Genomic DNA, 18270 nt, shown 5'->3' on the forward strand with positions numbered 1-18270 from the left:
AGGGTGACTTGGACAGGTTAGGTGAGTGGGCAAATGCATGACAGATGCAGTATAATGTGGATAAATGTGAGGTTATCCACTTTGGTGGCAAAAACAGGAAGGCAGATTATTATCTGAATGGTGACAGATTAGTAAAAGGGGAGGTGCAACAAGACCTGGGTGTCATGGTACATCAGTCATTGAAGGTAGGTATGCAGGTACAGCAGGCAGTAAAGAAAGCAAATAGCATGTTGGCCTTCATAGCTAGGGGATTTGAGTATAGGAGCAGGGAGGTCTTACTGCAGTTGTACAGGGCCTTGGTGAGACCACACCTTGAGTATTATGTGCAGTTTTGGTCTCCTAATCTGAGGAAGGACATTCTTGCTATTGAGGGAGTGCAGCGAAGGTTCACCAGACGGATTCCCGGGATGACAGGACTGACATACGAAGAAAGACTGGATCGACTAGGCTTATATTCACTGGAATTTAGAAGAATGAGAGTGGATCTCATAGAAACTTATAACATTCTGGCAATACTGGACAGGTTAGATGCAGGAAGAATGTTCCCGATGTTGGGGAAGTCCAGAACCAGGGGACACAGTCAAAGGATAAGGGGTAAGCCATTTAGGACCGAGATGAGGAGAAACTTCTTCACTCAGAGAATTGTGAACCTGTGGAATTCTCTACCGCAGAAAGTTGTTGAGGCCATTTCGTTAGATATATTCAAAAGGGAGTTAGATGTGGCCCTTCCGGCTAAAGGGATCAAGGGGTATGGAGAGAAAGCAGGAATGGGGTACTGAAGTTGCTTAATCAGCCATGATCATATTGAATGGTGGTCAGGACTCGAAGGGCCAAATGGCCTACTCCTGCACCTATTTTCTATGTAAGGGTGAGTGGGACTGGTTTGCCGCACGCTCCTTCCGCTGCCTGCACTTGGTTTCTGCACGCTCTCGATGACGAGACTCGAGGTGCTCAGCGCCCTCCCGGATACACTTCCTCCACTTAGGGCGGACTGGTCTTTGGCCAGGGACTCCCAGGTGTCAGAGGGGATGTTGCACTTTATCAGGGGAGGCTTTGAGGGTGGTCCCTTGTAACGTTTCCTTTGCCCACCTTTGGCTCGTTTACCGTGAAGGAGTTCCGAGTAGAGCGCTTGCTTTGGGAGTCTCGTGTCGGGCATGCGGACAATGTGGCCCTGCCCAGCGGAGCTGGTCGAGTGTGGTCAGTGCTTCGATGCTGGGGATGTTGGCCTGGTCGAGGACGCTAATGTTGGTGCGCCTGTTCTCCCAGGGGATTTGCAGGATCTTGCGGAGACATCGTTGGTGGTATTTCTCCAGCGACTCGAGGTGTCTACTGTACATGGTCCATGTCTCTGAGCCATACAGGAGGGCGGGTATCACGACTGCTTTGTAGCCAAGCTTTTGGTCACCTGTGCTAATTTCTAATTATGTTGCTCGGTGTAAAATATTTTGTCTCAAAATACTCCTGTGAAGCGCCTTGGGACAGTTCACAAGGTTAAAGGCTGTAGCATTGTCAACGGTACCCACATCAAGATCTGCAACAACAACTGTTGGGATCTGCTGGTTCTGTCCCCACCCCTCCAAGTTACTCCCCATCCCAATACTGTGCCTGCCAATCACCCCCCCTCCTTCACTGCAGCCCCCCCATGCGGTGTCAAAACTTCCAGTCCCCTTCCCCCACCACCCCATGCCACCACATTTATGGGGGTACTGTCGGAGGGGCAGTACTGAGGGAGTGCCGCACTGTCGGAGGGGCAGTGCTGAGAGAGCGCCGCACTGTCGGAGGGGCAGTGCTGAGGGAGCGCCGCATTGTCGGAGGGGCAGTACTGAGGGAGCGCCGCATTGCCGGAGGGGCAGTACTGAGGGAGCACCGCACTGTCGGAGGGGCAGTACTGAGGGAGCGCCGCACTGTCGGAGGGGCAGTACTGAGGGAGTGCCGCACTATCGGAGGGGCAGTACTGAGGGAGTGCCGCACTGTCGGAGGGGCAGTACTGAGGGAGCACCGCACTGTCGGAGGAGCAGTACTGAGGGAGCGCCCCACTGTCGGAGGATCGGTACTGAGGGAGTGTCGGAGGGGCAGTTCTGAGGGGCGTGGGTCCCTTTGGCGCAGAAGGTCGTGGGATCGACCCCCACTAGAGGCTAGAGAGAGATACCCCTCCGTACTGCCCCACTGGCAGTGCTGCGCTCCTTCAGTACTGCCCCTCCAACAGTGCGGCGCTCCCTCAGCACTGCCCCTCCAACAGCGCAGTACGACGCCCCCTCAGTACTGCCCCTCCGACAACGCAGTATGGCGCTCCCTCAATACTGCCCCTCCGACAGCGCAGTACGGCGCTCCCTCAGTACAGCCCCTCCGACAGTGTGATGCTCCCTCAATACTGCCCCTCCAACAGCACAGTATGGCGCTCCCTGAGTACTGCCCCTCTGACAGCGCAGTGTGGCGCTCCCTCAGTACTGCCCCTCCAACAGCGCAGTACAATGCTCCCTCAGTACTGGCACTGGAATATCAGCCTGGATTATGTGCTCAAGTCCCTGGAGTGGGACTTGAGCCCACAACCTTCTGACTCGGAGGCGAGGGTGCTACTGAGGCACAGCTGACACTTAAAAACCCTAAACCTCCGCCTCTCTCTCCTCCTTTAAGACCCTCCTTAAAACCGACTTCTTTGTCCCAGTTTTTGGTTGCCTGAACCCAATATCGCCTTTGGTGTCAAATTTTGACAATCGTTCCTGTGAAGCTCCGTGGGTCGTTTTACTATGATAAAGGCTCCTTGTAAAAAAATAACTGTTGTTTGACAGCAGGAATTTGACTCCACATCCAAGGGTACATTCTTGGCATACGGGTGATGGAGCATTGCAAGATTTACATTCTCGACAAGTGGCACCTGCACGGGAATCGAGTTCTGATACCTTGCCTGTTTACAGATTGGGTTACCGTTTATTTCGGCGTCACTTTGGGGGTCAGGTCACCGACGTCAGAAATTGGACAGCGAGAAAAGGGGGAGGGGGATCAATTAAAAGGCCATTGCGTTCCCTTTCGTTTCGGCGGACTGTCGCTTTAAAAACAAAATGGCCGACGCGGTTCTTGGCGGAGTCGTTGGCTCGCCCAGGGGCTGATTAACCAGGGGGGCGGGTGGGGCCCCAGGCCCACCAAAGACCATCACCCCACCAAATAAATGCAGGAAAAAAAAATTAAGGCCTCCCAAATTAATTGAACAGAATAGCCAATGAGAGATGAGAAACCACCCCGGTCACATGTGTATTAAACATGACTTATTGGCTACTATTGAAACGGGAGACATCATTGAGAAATTCGCATACAGCAAGTCTCGCAATGTAAAGTCCCTACAGGATATATGTATACACACGTAAACAACAGCAAAACACTGCGGATGCTGGAACCTGTATTAAGAACGGGAAATCTCAGCGAGTCGGGACGCGTCCGTGGAGAGGGAAACAGAGTTAATCTTTCAGGGTCGAAGAGCAGTACTGAGGGAGCACCGTACTGCATTGTCGGAGGGACGGTACTGAGGGAGCGCCGTACTGCGCTGTCGGAGGGGCGGTACTGAGGGAGCGCCGTACTGCACTGTCGGAGGGGCGGTACTGAGGGAGCGCCGTACTGCGCTGTCGGAGGGGTGGTGCTGAGGGAGCGCCGTACTGGGCTGTCGGAGGGGCAGTACTGAGGGAGCGCCGTACTGCATTGTCGGAGGGGCGGTACTGAGGGAGCGCCGTACTGCGCTGTCGGAGGGGCAGTACTGAGGTAGTGCTGCACTGTCGGAGGGGCAGTACTGAGGTAGTGCTGCATTGTCGGAGGGGCAGTATCGAGGGAGCGCCGTACTGTCGCAGATGCCTTTCGGATGAGACATTAAACCGAGGCCCCATCTGCCCTCTCGGGTGGATGTAAAAGATCCCGGGGCCACTATTGGAAGAAGAGCAGGGGGATTTCTCCCCGGTGTCCTGGGGCCAATATTTATCCCTCAACCAACATCACTAAAACAGATGATCCGGGTCATTATCACATTGCTGTGTGTGGGAGCTTGCTGTGCGCAAATTGAGCTGCCGCGTTTCCCACAATACAACAGTGACTGCACTCCAAAAGTACTTCATTGGCTGTAAAGCGTTTGGGACGTGGTGAGATTGTGAAAGGCGCTATATAAATGCAAGTCTTTCTTTCTTAGTATCCAGTGGTTTGCAGTTATCTGCGGGGTACATTGAAGAACAAGACTCACTTTGTAGCCTGCAGGGTTTGTGCAAGCAGATGCTGTCCTTTACAGTTACACACGGATGTCTCCAATCTGAGATATTGACTCCATCCGCTATTGGGACTGAATTGAGTTACAGTCTGCAGTACTCAGCCGGCAATTGTGCTCCTCACCAGCCTCCTCGCACCCCTCTATTCCCGCTAGTTACTCATTCATCATCATCATCATAGGCAGTCCCTCGGAATCGAGGAAGACTTGCTTCCACTCTTAACACGAGTCCTTCGGGGACTGAACAGCCCAATCAGAGAGCCACAGTCCCTGTCACAGGTGGGACAGACAGCGGTTGAGGGAAGGGGAGGGTGGGACGGGTTTGCCGCACGCTCCTTCCGCTGCCTGCGCTTGGTTTCTGCACGCTCTCGGCGACGAGACTCGAGGTGCTCAGCGCCCTCCCGGATACACTTCCTCCACTTAGGGCGGACTGGTCTTTGGCCCAGGGACTCCCAGGTGTCGGTGGGGATGTTGCACTTTATCAGGGAGGCTTTGAGGGTGGTCCCTTGTAACGTTTCCTCTGCCCACCTTTGGCTCGTTTGCCGTGAAGGAGTTCCGAGTAGAGCGCTTGCTTTGGGAGTCTCGTGTCGGGGGCATGCGGACAATGTGGCCCTGCCCAGCGGAGCTGGTCGAGTGTGGTCAGTGCTTCGATACTGGGGATGTTGGCCTGGTCGAGGACGCTAACGTTGGTGCGTCTGTCCTCCCAGGGGATTTGCAGGATCTTGCGGAGACATCGTTGGTGGTTATTTCTCCAGCGACTTGAGGTGCCTACTGTACATGGTCCATGTCTCTGAGCCACACAGGAGGGCGGCTATTACTGCAGCCCTGTAGACCATGAGCTTGTTAATTAACAACAACAACTTATATTTATATAGCGCCTTTAACACACTGAAATGTCCCAGGGCGCTTCACAGGAGTGTTATACGTTAAAAGTTTGACACTAGGTAAGTTTGACACTTAAGTCAAAATTAGGGCAGGTGACCAAAAGCTTGGTCAAAGAGGGAGGTTTTAAGGAGTGTTTTGAAAGAGGAGACAGAGGTAGAGAGGCAGAGAGGTTTAGGGAGGGAGTTCCAGAGCTTGGGGCCCAGGCAGCTGAAGGCACGGCCACCAATGGTGGAGCAATTATAATCAGGGATGCTCAAGAGGGCAGAATTTCAGGAGCATAGACATCTCAGGGGGTTGTTGGGCTGAAGATTACAGAGATAGGGAGGGGACGAGGGTCATGGAGGGTTTTATAAACAAGGATGGAGAATTTTGAAATCGAGGCGTTGCTTAACTGGGATAATACAGGTCAGCGGGCGCAGAGGGTGATGGCTGAGCGGGACTTGGTGCGAGTTAGGACACGGGGCAGATGGGTGAGCGGGACTCGGTGCGAGTTAGGACACGGGGCAGCGAGCACAGGGGGTGATGGGTGAGCGGGACTCGGTGCGAGTTAGGACACGGGGCAGCGAGCACAGGGGGTGATGTATGAGCGGGACTGGGTGCGAGTTAGGACACGTGACAGCGAGCACTGGGGGTGATGGGTGAGCGGGACTCGGTGCGAGTTAGGACACGTGACAGCAAGCACAGGGGGTGATGGGTGAGCGGGACTGGGTGCGAGTTAGGACACGGGGCAGCGAGCACAGGGGGTGATGGGTGAGCGGGACTCGGTGCGAGTTAGGACACGGGGCAGCGAGCACAGGGGGTGATGGGTGAGCGGGACTCGGTGCGAGTTAGGACACGGGGCAGCGAGCACAGGGGGTGATGGGTGAGTGGGACTCGGTGCGAGTTAGGACACGGGGCAGCGAGCACAGGGGGTGATGGGTGAGCGGGACTCGGTGCGAGTTAGGACACGGGGCAGCGAGCACAGGGGGTGATGGGTGAGCGGGACTCGGTGCGAATTAGGACACGGGGGCAGCAAGCACAGGGGGTGATGGGTGAGTGGGACTCGGTGCGAGTTAGGACACGGGGCAGCGAGCACAGGGGGTGATGGGTGAGCGGGACTCGGTGCGAGTTAGGACACGGGGGCAGCAAGCACAGGGGGTGATGGGTGAGTGGGACTCGGTGCGAGTTAGGACACGGGGCAGCGAGCACTGGGGGTGATGGGTGAGCGGGACTCGGTGCGAGTTAGGACACGGGGCAGCGAGCACAGGGGGTGATGGGTGAGCGGGACTCGGTGCGAATTAGGACACGGGGGCAGCGAGCACAGGGGGTGATGGGTGAGCGGGACTCGGTGCGAGTTAGGACACGGGGCAACGAGCACAGGGGGTGATGGGTGAGCGGGACTCGGTGCGAATTAGGACACGGGGCAGCGAGCACTGGGGGTGATGGGTGAGCGGGACTCGGTGCGAGTTAGGACACGTGACAGCAAGCACAGGGGGTGATGGGTGAGCGGGACTGGGTGCGAGTTAGGACACGGGGCAGCGAGCACAGGGGGTGATGGGTGAGCGGGACTCGGTGCGAGTTAGGACACGGGGCAGCGAGCACAGGGGGTGATGGGTGAGTGGGACTCGGTGCGGGTTAGGACACGGGGCAGTGGGAGTTTTGGATCACCTGCAGTTTACGTGGGGAAGAATATGGGAGGCCAGCCCGGAGTGCATTGGATAGTCAAGTCTGGAGGTAACAAGGGCACGGATGAGGGTTTCAGCTGAGCTGAGGTGGGGGGCAGAGACGGGCGGTGTTAGAGAGGTGGAAATAGGCGGTCTTAGTATTGCTGCCGATACATGGTCGGAAGCTCATTACAGGGTCAAGTATGACACCAAGGTTGCGAATAGTCTGGTTCAGCCTCAGACAGTTGGGTTAACAATCGCACTACACATTACCAGTTCGCCCACCAGACTCACAACAGCATTCCTCATCGTGGATGATGTAGGGCCAATGGGCTGGGGTTTTATTGAGTCTTGTGAACATCATGTGACTGGCTTATTGGATTTCTTGGTGACTAGCTTATATTGATGGCCTCTAGTTATGTTCTTCCCCACAAGTGGAAACATTCTCTCTGTGTACTCGCTCTATCGAAACTATTGTGTTCCTAACACAGAGGCTGCACACAGGGAGGTTAAAGTAACAGTGACCTCAGTCTTTATTAAGACACTCCAGAGTGAGGAACAGGCCTTAGGGTCCGGCTTATATACAGTGCTCCCAAGGGATGCTGGGATCCCTTAGGACTTCAGGGGATGCGCTCCCTGGTGGCGGAACATAGGAGTGCATGCTTTACACATACACAACATCACTCCCCCGCTCCCCCCCCCCCCCCCCCGCGCAAAGTCAAAGTGAAAACTATTTACAAGGTGAGGGGGTCGGGTGCCTTTCTTTCCCTGGTGGACCGCCTCGGTACAAATGTCTGTTCTGGTGTGTTGGCTGTGCCCTCGCTGGGCTGGCGTGTTGTTGGCCCTGCAGGGCTGCTGGGTGAGCCTGGCCTTGCTGGGCTGTTGGGCGTGATGGGTTCGATTTCCTGTCCGGGATGGTGTCGTTGATCCTTTGGGTGTGTGTTGTGGGCTTGAGAAAGGTGGTGTGTGCTGTGGGTTGTTCAGGGCAGTCTGTGAACCGCAGCCTCGTTTGGTCCAGGTGCTTTCTGCAAATTTGTCCATTGTCTAGTTTGACTACAAACACCCTACTCCCTTCTTTAGCCATCACCGTGCCCGCGATCCACTTGGGACCATGTCCATAGTTTAGCACATACACAGGGTCATTCAGATCAATTTCCCGTGACACAGTGGCGCGACCATCGTTTACATTTTGTTGCTGCCGCCTGCTCTCTACCTGATCATGCAGGTTGGGGTGAACCAGCGAGAGTCTGGTTTTAAGTGTCCTTTTCATGAGTAGCTCAGCCGGGGGCACCCCTGTGAGCGAGTGGGGTCTCGTGCGGTAGCTGAGCAGTACCCGGGACAGGCGGGTTTGGAGTGAGCATTCTGTGACTTGTTTAAGGCTCTGTTTGATGGTTTGTACTGCCCGCTCTGCCTGCCCATTGGAGGCTGGTTTAAACGGGGCCGAGGTGACATGTTTGATCCCATTGCGGGTCATGAATTCTTTAAATTCGGCACTGGTGAAACATGGCCTTTTGTCACTGACCAGTATGTCAGGCAGGCCGTGAGTGGCAAACATGGCCCTCAGGCTTTCAATGGTGGCGGTGGCGGTGCTTCCCGACATTATTTCACATTCAATCCATTTTGAAAAAGCATCCACCACCACCAGGACCATTTTACCGAGAAACAGGCCCGCATAGTCGACATGGATCCTCGACCATGGTCTGGAGGGCCAGGGCCACAAACTTAGTGGTGCCTCTCTGGGCGCGTTGCTCAACTGAGCACATACGCTGCATTGCCGTACACAGGACTCTAAGTCAGAGTCGATACCGGGCCACCACACTATCGCTTTCATCATTACTATACCCGGGTGTGTGCTGTGGAGATCCGAGATGAACGTCTCCCTGCCCTTCTTTGGTAGCACTACGCGGTTACCCCACAACAGGCAGTCTGCCTGAATGGACAGCTCGTCCTTTCACCGCTGGGACGGCTTGATTAGCTCTTGCATTTCAACGGGGATGCTGGCCCAGCTCCCATGCAGTACACAGTTTTTTTACTCGGGACAGCAGAGGATCTTGGCTGGTCCAAGTCCTAATCTGGCGGGCCGTGACATGTGATTTATCATTTTCAAACACTTCCATGACCATCAGTAAGTCTGCGGGCTGCACCACCATCAACAAGTTTGTAGGCTGCACCATTTCCACCCCAGTGATGGGCAATGGTAGCCGACTGAGAGCATCCGCACAGTTCTCGGTGCCTGGCCTGTGGCGAATGGTATGGTTATATGCTGATAGCACGAGTGCCCACCTTTGTATGCGGGCTGAGGCATTAGTATTTATCCCCTTGTTTTCAGCAAACAGGGATATGAGGGGCTTGTGATCAGTTTCCAGCTCAAAGTTGAGGCCAAACAGGTACTGATGCATTTTCTTTACCCCAAACACACACGCTAATGCCTCTTTCTCAATCATGCTGTAGGCCCTCTCGACCTTCGACAAGCTCCTGGAAGCATAGGCGACAGGTTGCAACTTCCCCACAACGTTAGCTTGTTGTAATACACACCCAACTCCGTAAGACGACACGTCACATGCTAGCACAAGTCTTTTACACGGGTTATACAATACAAGCAGCTTGTTGGAGCACAAAAGCAATTACTTGGTTTTTTCCCCATACCCAGTTCTCACCTTTGCGCAATAACACATGTAGGGGCTCTAAAAGGGTGCTTAACCCCGGTAAGAAGTTACCAAACTAGTTGAGGAGTCCCAGGAACGACCGCAGCTCCGTGACGTTCTGTGGCCTGGGCGCGTTCCTGATAGCCTCTGTCTTGGCGTCTGTGGGCCGAATGCCATCCGCCACGATCTTTCTCCCCAAAACCTCCACTTCTGTTGCCATGAAGACGCATTTCGACCTCTTCAACCACAGCCCTACGCGATCCAGTCGCTGGAGGACCTCCTCCAGGTTTTGTAGGTGCTCGGCGGTGTCCCGACCCGTGACCAATATGTCGTCCTGAAAGACCACAGTGTGTGGTACCAACTTGAGTAGGCTCTCCATGTTTCTCTGGAAGATCGCTGCAGCCGACCGAATTCCAAACGGGCATCTGTTGTAGATGAACAGTCCCTTGTGCGTGTTAATGCAGGTGAGGCCCTTCGAAGACTCCTCCAGCTCCTGCATCATGTAGGCCGAAGTCAGATCAAGCTTGGTGAATGCCTTGCCTCTTGCCAGCGTCGCAAATAGGTCGTCTGCCTTAGGTAGCGGGTATTGGTCCTGTAGCGAGAAACGATTAATAGTTACTTTATAATCGCCGCAAATCCTGACCGTGCCATCACTTTTGAGTACTGGAACAATTGGGCTGGCCCACTCGCTGAATTCCACTGGGGAGATGATGCCCTCGCGTTGCAGCCTGTCCAGCTCGATTTCCACTCTCTCCCTCATCATGTGAGGTACCGCTCATGCCTTGTGGTGAATGGGACGTGCCTCTGGGACCAAGTGGATCCGCACCTTCGCCCCGGAAAAGTTTTCAATGCCTGGCACAAAAAGGGAAGGAAATTTGTTAAGAACCTGGGTACATGAGGCCTCATCGACATGTGATAGCGCTTGGATGTCATCCCAGTTCCAGCGGATTTTGCCCAGCCAGCTCCTTCCAAGCAGTGTGGGGCCATCGCCCGGGACAATCCAGAGTGGCAGTTCGTGCACCGTGCCCTCGTAGGTAACCTTGACCATGGCGCTGCCCAGGACAGTGATGAGCTCTTTGGTGTGCGTTCTCAGTTTCGTGTGGATGGGGCTCAGGGCTGGTCTGAGTGCCTTGTTGCACCAGTCTCTCAAACATCTTTTTACTCATGATGGATTGGCTAACGCCAGTGTCCAGTTCCATGGCTACGGATAAGCCATTCAATTTTACGTTTAGCATTATAGGTGGATATTTCATCGAAAATGTGTGCACCCAGTGTACTTCAGCATCTGCCTCCTCTCTCTGAGGCTCGAAATTGCTTTGATCCACCATGGACCGATCTTCCTCTGCCACGTGGCGGTTAGCAGGTTTTGCAGAACTTGCAGCTCGTTTGGAAGCTCGTTGGAGGTACCCCATTGTTCCACAACTCTTGCAAACATACTCTTTGAAGCGGCATGAATAGGCTGAATGGAAGCCTCCACAACGTCAACAAGGTGTGAATTGCCTTGCATTCATCCTTTGTTGGGGACTCAGTCATCCGGGTCACCTGAGGCCTGCTGGCAGTTGCAGACTCGTGGGTTCTGCCCTGTACATTTCTGCTCGCAAACACCGTTCCAGTTAATTTGTGAACATTGCTAGCACTTGTGTGCTGAGAGATTTGTTTGGTGTCATCACTGGTGGACATAAACGCCTGTGCTATGGCAATGGCCTTACTGAGGGTCGGTGTCTCTACAGTCAAACGTTTCCGTAGGATGGTCTCGTGGCCAATGCCCAGTACAAAAAAGTCTCTGAGCATTTGCTCCAGGTAACCATCAAACTCACATTGTCCTGCAAGTCGCCCTAGCTCGGCGACATAGCTCGCCACTTCCTGACCTTCAGATCGCTGGCACGTGTAGAACCGATACCTCGCCATCAGCACGCTCTCCCTCGGTTTAAGATGCTCCCGAACCAGTGCACACAGCTCCTCATATGAGTTATCTGTGGGTTTCACCGGAGCCAGAAGATTCTTCATGAGGCTGTAGGTCGGTGCCTCGCAGACCGTGAAGAGGACCACTCTCAATTTTGCAGCGCTTCCTTCTCCGTCCAGCTCGTTGGCCACAAAGTACTGATCTAGCCATTCGACATAGGCTTCCCAGTCCTCACCCTCCGAGAACTTCTCCAGGATGCCCAGTTTGCTGCATCTTTGCATTGGATTCGTATGCTGGTCGCCAATTATTGTGTTCCTAACGCAGATGAGACTGCACACAGGGAGGTTAAAGTAACAGTGACCTCAGTCTTCAATAAGACACTCCAGAGTTAGTAACAGGCCTTAGGGGCCGGCTTGTATACAGTGCTCCCAAGGGATGCTGGGATCCCTTCAGACTTCAGGGGATGCGCTCCCTGCTGGCGGAACATGGGAGTGCATGCTTTACAGATACAAAATAGGAACCTTTCATCATTTTAAAGACCTCTATTAGGTCACCCCTCAACCATCTCTTTTCAAGAGTAAAGAGACCCAGCGTGTTCATCCTTCCCTGATGTGTACCCTCGCATTTCTGGTATCATCCTTGTAAATCTTCTCTGCACCCTCTCCAGTGCCTCTACATCCTTTTTATAACACAGCGACCAGAACTGTATGCAGTGCTCCAAGTGTGGTCTAAACAAGGTTCGATACAGGTTTAGCATAACTTCCCTACTTTCCAATTCTATCCCTCCAGAAATAAACCCTAGTTCTTGGTTTGCTTTTTTAAGGCCTTGTAACAGTGGACATGATCAAATTGTTGGAAAGGGCTTCGGTTGAACATCTGAAAGATGGTGCCTCGGACAGTGCGGCACTCCCTCGGCCGAGGGACTTGGAAGACTCTCAAGTGAGACTTTGATCTCGGTGCCTAGCGACTGAAAGACTTGCATTTCTATAGCGTCTTTCACCACCACCGGACGTCTCAAAGCGCTTTACAGCCAATGAAGTACTTTTGAAGTGTGGTCACTGTTGTATTGTGGGAAACACAGCAGCCAATTTGCGCACAGCAAGCTCCCACACACAGCAATGTGATAATGACCCAGATCATCTGTTTTAGTGATGTTGGTTAAGGGATAAATCTTGGCCCCAGGACACCGGGGAGAACTCCCCCTGCTCTTCTTCCAATAGTGGCCCCGGGATCTTTTACATCCACCCGAGAGGGCAGACGGGCCTCGGTTTAACGTCTCATCCAAAAAACAGCATCTCCGACAGTACGGCGCTCCCTCAGTACTGCCCCTCCGACAGCGCAGTACGGCGTTCCCTCAATGCCACCCCCCGACAGCGCAGTACGGCGCTCCCTCAGTACTGCCACTCCGACAGTACTGCCCCTCCGACAGCGCAGTACGGCACTCCCTCAGTACTGCCCCTCCGACAGCGCAGTACGGCACTCCCTCAGTACTGCCCCTCTGACAGCGCAGTACGGCGCTCCCTCAGCACCGCCCCTCCGACAGCGCAGCACGGCGCTCCCTCAGTACCGCCCCTCCGACAGCGCAGTACGGCGCTCCCTCAGCACCGCCCCTCCGACAGCGCAGTACGGCGCTCCCTCAGTACCGCCCCTCCGACAGCGCAGTACGGCGCTCCCTCAGTACCGCCCCTCCGACAGCGCAGTACGGCGCTCCCTCAGCACCGCCCCTCCGACAGCGCAGTACGGCGCTCCCTCAGTACTGCCCCTCCGACAGCACAGTCTGGCGCTCCCTCAGCACTGGGAAGCGTCGGCCTGGATTATGAGCTCAAGTCTCTGGAATGGGGACTGGACCCACGACCTTGTGACTCAGAGGCGCGCGAGAGAGAGAGTGCGAGAGAGAAGCACCGTGCCGTGGACGGTTTGGGAAGTCACGAAGCACTCGCTGGCCTGCGGCCCGAGAGAACGGGGAAGGGAGAGAAGCCTGCAGTGAGCCCTGCCCTGCCGTTTGTCGGTAAAGAGCTTTGCTGCATTGGCAGGACTGTATCCCCCGCTCCCCCAACACGCCCCCCTCAAGCACTCGGGAGACTGAAGCATGTGGGACCTGTACTACATTGTGTTCTTTGGACACAATGTGCAGAATCGGCATGCCAAGATCGCAGAGGAGCGGGTATTCCTGTCGAACGGGTCGGTGTGCTATGTGGGCTGTCACAGTCAGTACGGGCAAGGGTGGGTTCTCGCGTCTGCTCAGGCTGGTTCGTGGCGACACGGGCAGCAGACTGTTGCAACCGGCTGCAGCTGACATACGGCGGGCGGGGGGAAAAACTGGATCGGGATTCTGCTCCGACCAGTTCCAAGCACCCGACGGCGAACTGATAAGCCAACCTTGCCGAGACTGGCTCCCCCGCCTCAAACAGCCGGCTTGGGGAGGGGGGGGGGGTGTGGTGGACACAGCACAGAACGTGGACTCGGCAAACGGTCACCATTCAGCCCGTCGAGCCCGTGCCGGCTCTCTGCAACAAAAAGGCAGACTTGCATTTCTATAGCGCCTTTCACGACCACTGCACGGCTCAGTGCAGTCGCTGTTGTAATGTGGGTAACGCGGCAGCTCAATTTGCGCACAGCAAGCTCCCACACACAGCAATGTGATAATGACCCGGATCATCTGTTTTAGTGATGTTGGTTGAGGGATAAATATTGGCTCCCAGGACACCGGGGAGAACTCCCCCTGCTCTTCTTCCAGTAGTGGCCCCGGGATCTTTTACATCCACCCGAGAGGGCAGACGGGGCCTCGGTTTAACGTCTCAGCCAAAAGACGGCACCTCCGACAGTGCGGCGCTCCCTCAGAACCGCGCCTCCGACAGTGCGGCGCTCCCTCAGAACCGCCCCTCCGACAGTGCGCCGCTCCCTCAGTACTGCCCCTCCGACAGTTCGGCGCTCCCTCAGTACTGCCCCTCCGACAGTGCGGCGCTCCCTCAGTACCGCCCCTCCGACAGTGCGCCGCTCCCTCAGTACCGCCCCTCCGACAGTGCGGCGCTCCCTCAGTACCGCCCCTCCGACAGTGCGGCGCTCCCTCAGTACCGCCCCTCCGACAGTGCGGCGCTCCCTCAGTACTGCCCCTCCGACAGTGCGGCGCTCCCTCAGTACCGCCCCTCCGACAGTGCGGCGCTCCCTCAGTACCGCCCCTCCGACAGTGCGGCGCTCCCTCAGTACTACCCCTCCGACAGTGCGGCGCTCCCTCAGTACTGTCCCTCCGACAGTGCGGCGCTCCCTCAGTACTGTCCCTCCGACAGTGCGGCGCTCCCTCAGTACTTCCCCTCCGACAGTGCGGCGCTCCCTCAGTACTACCCCTCCGACAGTGCGGCGCTCCCTCAGTACTGTCCCTCCGACAGTGCGGCGCTCCCTCAGTACCGCCCCTCCGACAGTGCGGCGCTCCCTCAGTACCGCCCCTCCGACAGTGCGGCGCTCCCTCAGTACTGCCCCTCCGACAGTGCGATGCCTAATCGCTTCATGGGTTCTTTGCATAAGAATTCATAATAACACACTGCTATTAAGAACTAGTTTGTTTATCAACAAAGGTTTAACAATCACACTACACATTACCGGTTTATCCACCAGGCTCAAAACTGCATACCTCATCATGGATGTCCGAGACCCAATTGGCCGGGGTTTTATTGAATCTTGCGAACATCACATGACTGGCTAAGCCACTCACAATGCAACAGCTCTACAACTATTTTACGTTGCACCTGTAAAACAAATAAATCAAGTGCCCCCTGGCACAATTAAACAACTTAAACTTTGGTCAGTCAACTGGGCCACATTAAAATTTGGTTGCCGGGGGTGACAATGCACTCCAGTCCCTCCGGCGCCCACCTCACGCGGAAGGCCGCGAGCGTACCGGTGGACACCGCGTGCTCCATCTCTTGGGACACCCCGGCTCGGATGTACCCGCGGAAGGGAGGCAGGCAGTCGAGCTGAACGACCCCCTCGACCGCCCGCTGCCTGGACCGGCTGATGGCCCCCTTGGCCGTGCCCAGGAGCAGTCCTACGAGGAGGCCCTCGGACCTACCCGCTCCCCTCCGCACAGGGTGCCCAAAGAGCAGGAGCGTGGGACTGAGGTGCAGCCAGAATTTGAGGAGCAGCCCCTTTAAATAGTGGAATAGGGGCTGCATCCTCGTACATTCCGTGAAAACATGGAACACGGACTCCTCCAGACCGCGGAAATTGCAGGCGGCCCGGGAGCCCGTGAACCGACTTAAAAACTTATTGCACGCAACTGCTCCGTGCACCACCCTCCAGGCCAAGTCCCCAATAAATAGTGGGAGGACTCCCGCGTAGGGGGCACTCCATAGGGGACCCCCGCCGCCTCTGGGTGGCAAGATGGTACGCCATGGCATGTCCAGACGGCAGACGAGGACGGCAACGTGGGGAGTGTGCAAGAGCAGCCCGTTCAGGAATCCCCTCCGCGCAGAACTGAAAGGCACGGAGGGGATTTCCCGGAGGAGGCTCAAGTTGTGCAACAGCTCGACAACTATTTTGAGTTGTAACTTAAATCAAGTACCCCCTGATTAAAGGGGGAGGCACACTCCAAAAAATTTTCAAGTGTCCCCTTGTTTTTTTTTTAGGGCATTGAAACACAAATTATACATCAACAGCTCTCCAACTCTTTTGGTTGGAGAAAACAAATCAACAGTTAAATCAAGTGCCCCCCAATCTGGGGGACACTCCAAACATTTTTCAAGGCCCTTTTTTTTTGTATTTTTTTTGTATTTTTTATAGTTTTTTGGGGGGCACTAAAATCATAATTTTTTAACAAGTGCTCCCTATAAAATGGAAGGGGGACACTAAAACCAGCAATTAAAACAAATTAAACTTTAAAACATGTAAAATCAAATTAAAATTTGGTTGCCGGGGGTGATGATGTACTCCAGTCCCTCCTCAACAGCTCTATAAACCTGTGAGCATACTCACAGGTTCATACAGTTCACAGTTGAAAGTGCGTTCCAATTAAATGGGCTGGGAAGGACGAGGGATCACAAATTTAAGTTCAGATCTGGGCCAGATCTGGGTCGTTCCCCAGGGAATAGTGGATCTCTGGAACAGGCAGTGGACGCTGATGGCTGAATTCCTTTAAGCGAGAGCTGGACCTTTTTCTGGCCCGGGGCGGAGATCACCTCGTACTGAAGGGCAGGCACGGCAGGAAAGGACACCACTGCAGGTCGGGAGTATAACGAGCTAGGGCGCAAGTCATCCCGAGTGTGCGACGACCTGGAGGTGGGCGACGTCACCAAGCCGGTTAGAGCGTGGGCTGGAAAATCGGCGGAACACAGCGGAGGAGCGGTGTGAGATCGGGGGCGGAGGAGCGGCGCGGGATCGGGGGCGGAGGAGCGGCGCGGGATCGGGGGCGGAGGAGCGGCGCGGGATCGGGGCGGAGGAGCGGCGCGGGATCGGGGCGGAGTGAGATCGGGGGCGGAGGAGCGGCGAGAGATCGGGGCGGAGGAGCGGCGAGAGATCGGGGGCGGAGGAGCGGCGAGAGATCGGGGGCGGAGGAGCGGCGAGAGATCGGGGGCGGAGGAGCGGCGAGAGATCGGGGGCGGAGGAGCGGCGAGAGATCGGGGGCGGAGGAGCGGCGAGAGATCGGGGGCGGAGGAGCGGCGAGAGATCGGGGGCGGAGGAGCGGCGAGAGATCGGGGGCGGAGGAGCGGCGAGAGATCGGGGCGGAGTGAGATCGGGGGCGGAGGAGCGGCGAGAGATCGGGGGCGGAGGAGCGGCGAGAGATCGGGGGCGGAGGAGCGGCGAGAGATCGGGGGCGGAGGAGCGGCGAGAGATCGGGGGCGGAGGAGCGGCGAGAGATCGGGGGCGGAGGAGCGGCGAATGAGGGTATGGGGCCCAGAAGAGCCGAGGGCCCAGCCCACACTGTGCGATATGTGGGCGCACTGGGCCCGTGCAGCAGAGCTGGTCTCCAGTTGTCCTGGTTAACCCTTGCCCCTGGACCAAGACCTCGCTCTGTCAAGCCCGTGTGGTGGCTGGTGTGCAACGGCCACCCCACGTTAAAAAAATCCACCCACAGGCATCTTATACCACTGGAATTCAGGACTGGAACATCGGGTCCTTCATTGAAACATCTGTGAACCCTTTTGGCTTGGAAGCAAGTCATCCTCGTTCGAGGGACTGTCTATGATGAGGACTGCAGGGAATTTAGGGGCGGAGTGATCTCCTGGACTTGTTCCAATCGCCTAGATGGTTCGGAGAAGATATTTTTTTCCCCCAAATTGGCTTGGGTTTTTTTCCCATCTGTTTTTTCCCTCTCCCAGAAGATCACTTAGTTTCGGGTTGGGTGGAGAGTGTCTATATTGTGATACACAATTAATCGTGATAGTTTGGCACAGGCTAGATGGACCAAAGAGTCTTTACCTGTCCGCCATTCTTCGTACGTTCGTCAGGTGAGGATGTCTCTCATAGGAGGCCATGAACATTCTGCCTCTTCAGGTGGATGTCAAATATCCCATGGTGCTATTGGAAGAGGAGCAAGGAAGTTCTCCCCACTAGGCTGGCCAACAATCATCCCTCAACCAACAGCGACTTTAATTGGCCATTCATCTCATTGCTGTTTGTGGGATCTTGCTGTGTTAGGTCTCAGTTGTGACTCGCCGTGCAGCACTCTGCCTCTCGCCTCGGAGTCAGAAGGTCGTGGGTTCGAGTGCCCGCTCCAGAGACTTGGGCCCATGATCCAGACAGGCACTCCCAGTGCCAGTACTGAGGGAGCGCCGCACCGTCGGAGGGGCGGTACTGAGGGAGCGCTGCACTGTCGGAGTGGCAGTACTGAGGGAGTGCCGCACCATCGGAGGGGCCATCTTTCAGACTAGATGTTAAACCGAGTCCCTGTCTGCTCTCTCTTGTGGACGTAAAAGATCCCACGACCACTATTTCAAAGAAGAGAAGGGGGACTTCTCCCCG

The 18270-nt window shown here is 55.5% G+C and overlaps 1 protein-coding gene across 1 annotated transcript in view; it reads right to left on the reverse strand.

Annotated features, from left to right (window-relative positions):
• Positions 1–17976, reverse strand: part of LOC139240112 (aquaporin-3-like) — a 45102-nt gene extending 27126 nt beyond the window's left edge. The window contains exons 1-2 of the mRNA XM_070868488.1: positions 17728–17976; positions 14945–15059 (exon numbers count right to left, since the gene is read on the reverse strand). Coding sequence (XP_070724589.1) covers positions 14945–14952 — 8 coding nt within the window. The 5' untranslated portion in view covers positions 14953–15059; positions 17728–17976. The remainder of the gene's footprint in view (positions 1–14944; positions 15060–17727) is intronic.
• Between the last annotated feature and the right edge of the window lie 294 nt (positions 17977–18270).

Source organism: Pristiophorus japonicus, chromosome 30 (assembly GCF_044704955.1).
Source record: "Pristiophorus japonicus isolate sPriJap1 chromosome 30, sPriJap1.hap1, whole genome shotgun sequence".
NCBI classification, from domain to species: Eukaryota; Metazoa; Chordata; class Chondrichthyes; family Pristiophoridae; genus Pristiophorus; species Pristiophorus japonicus.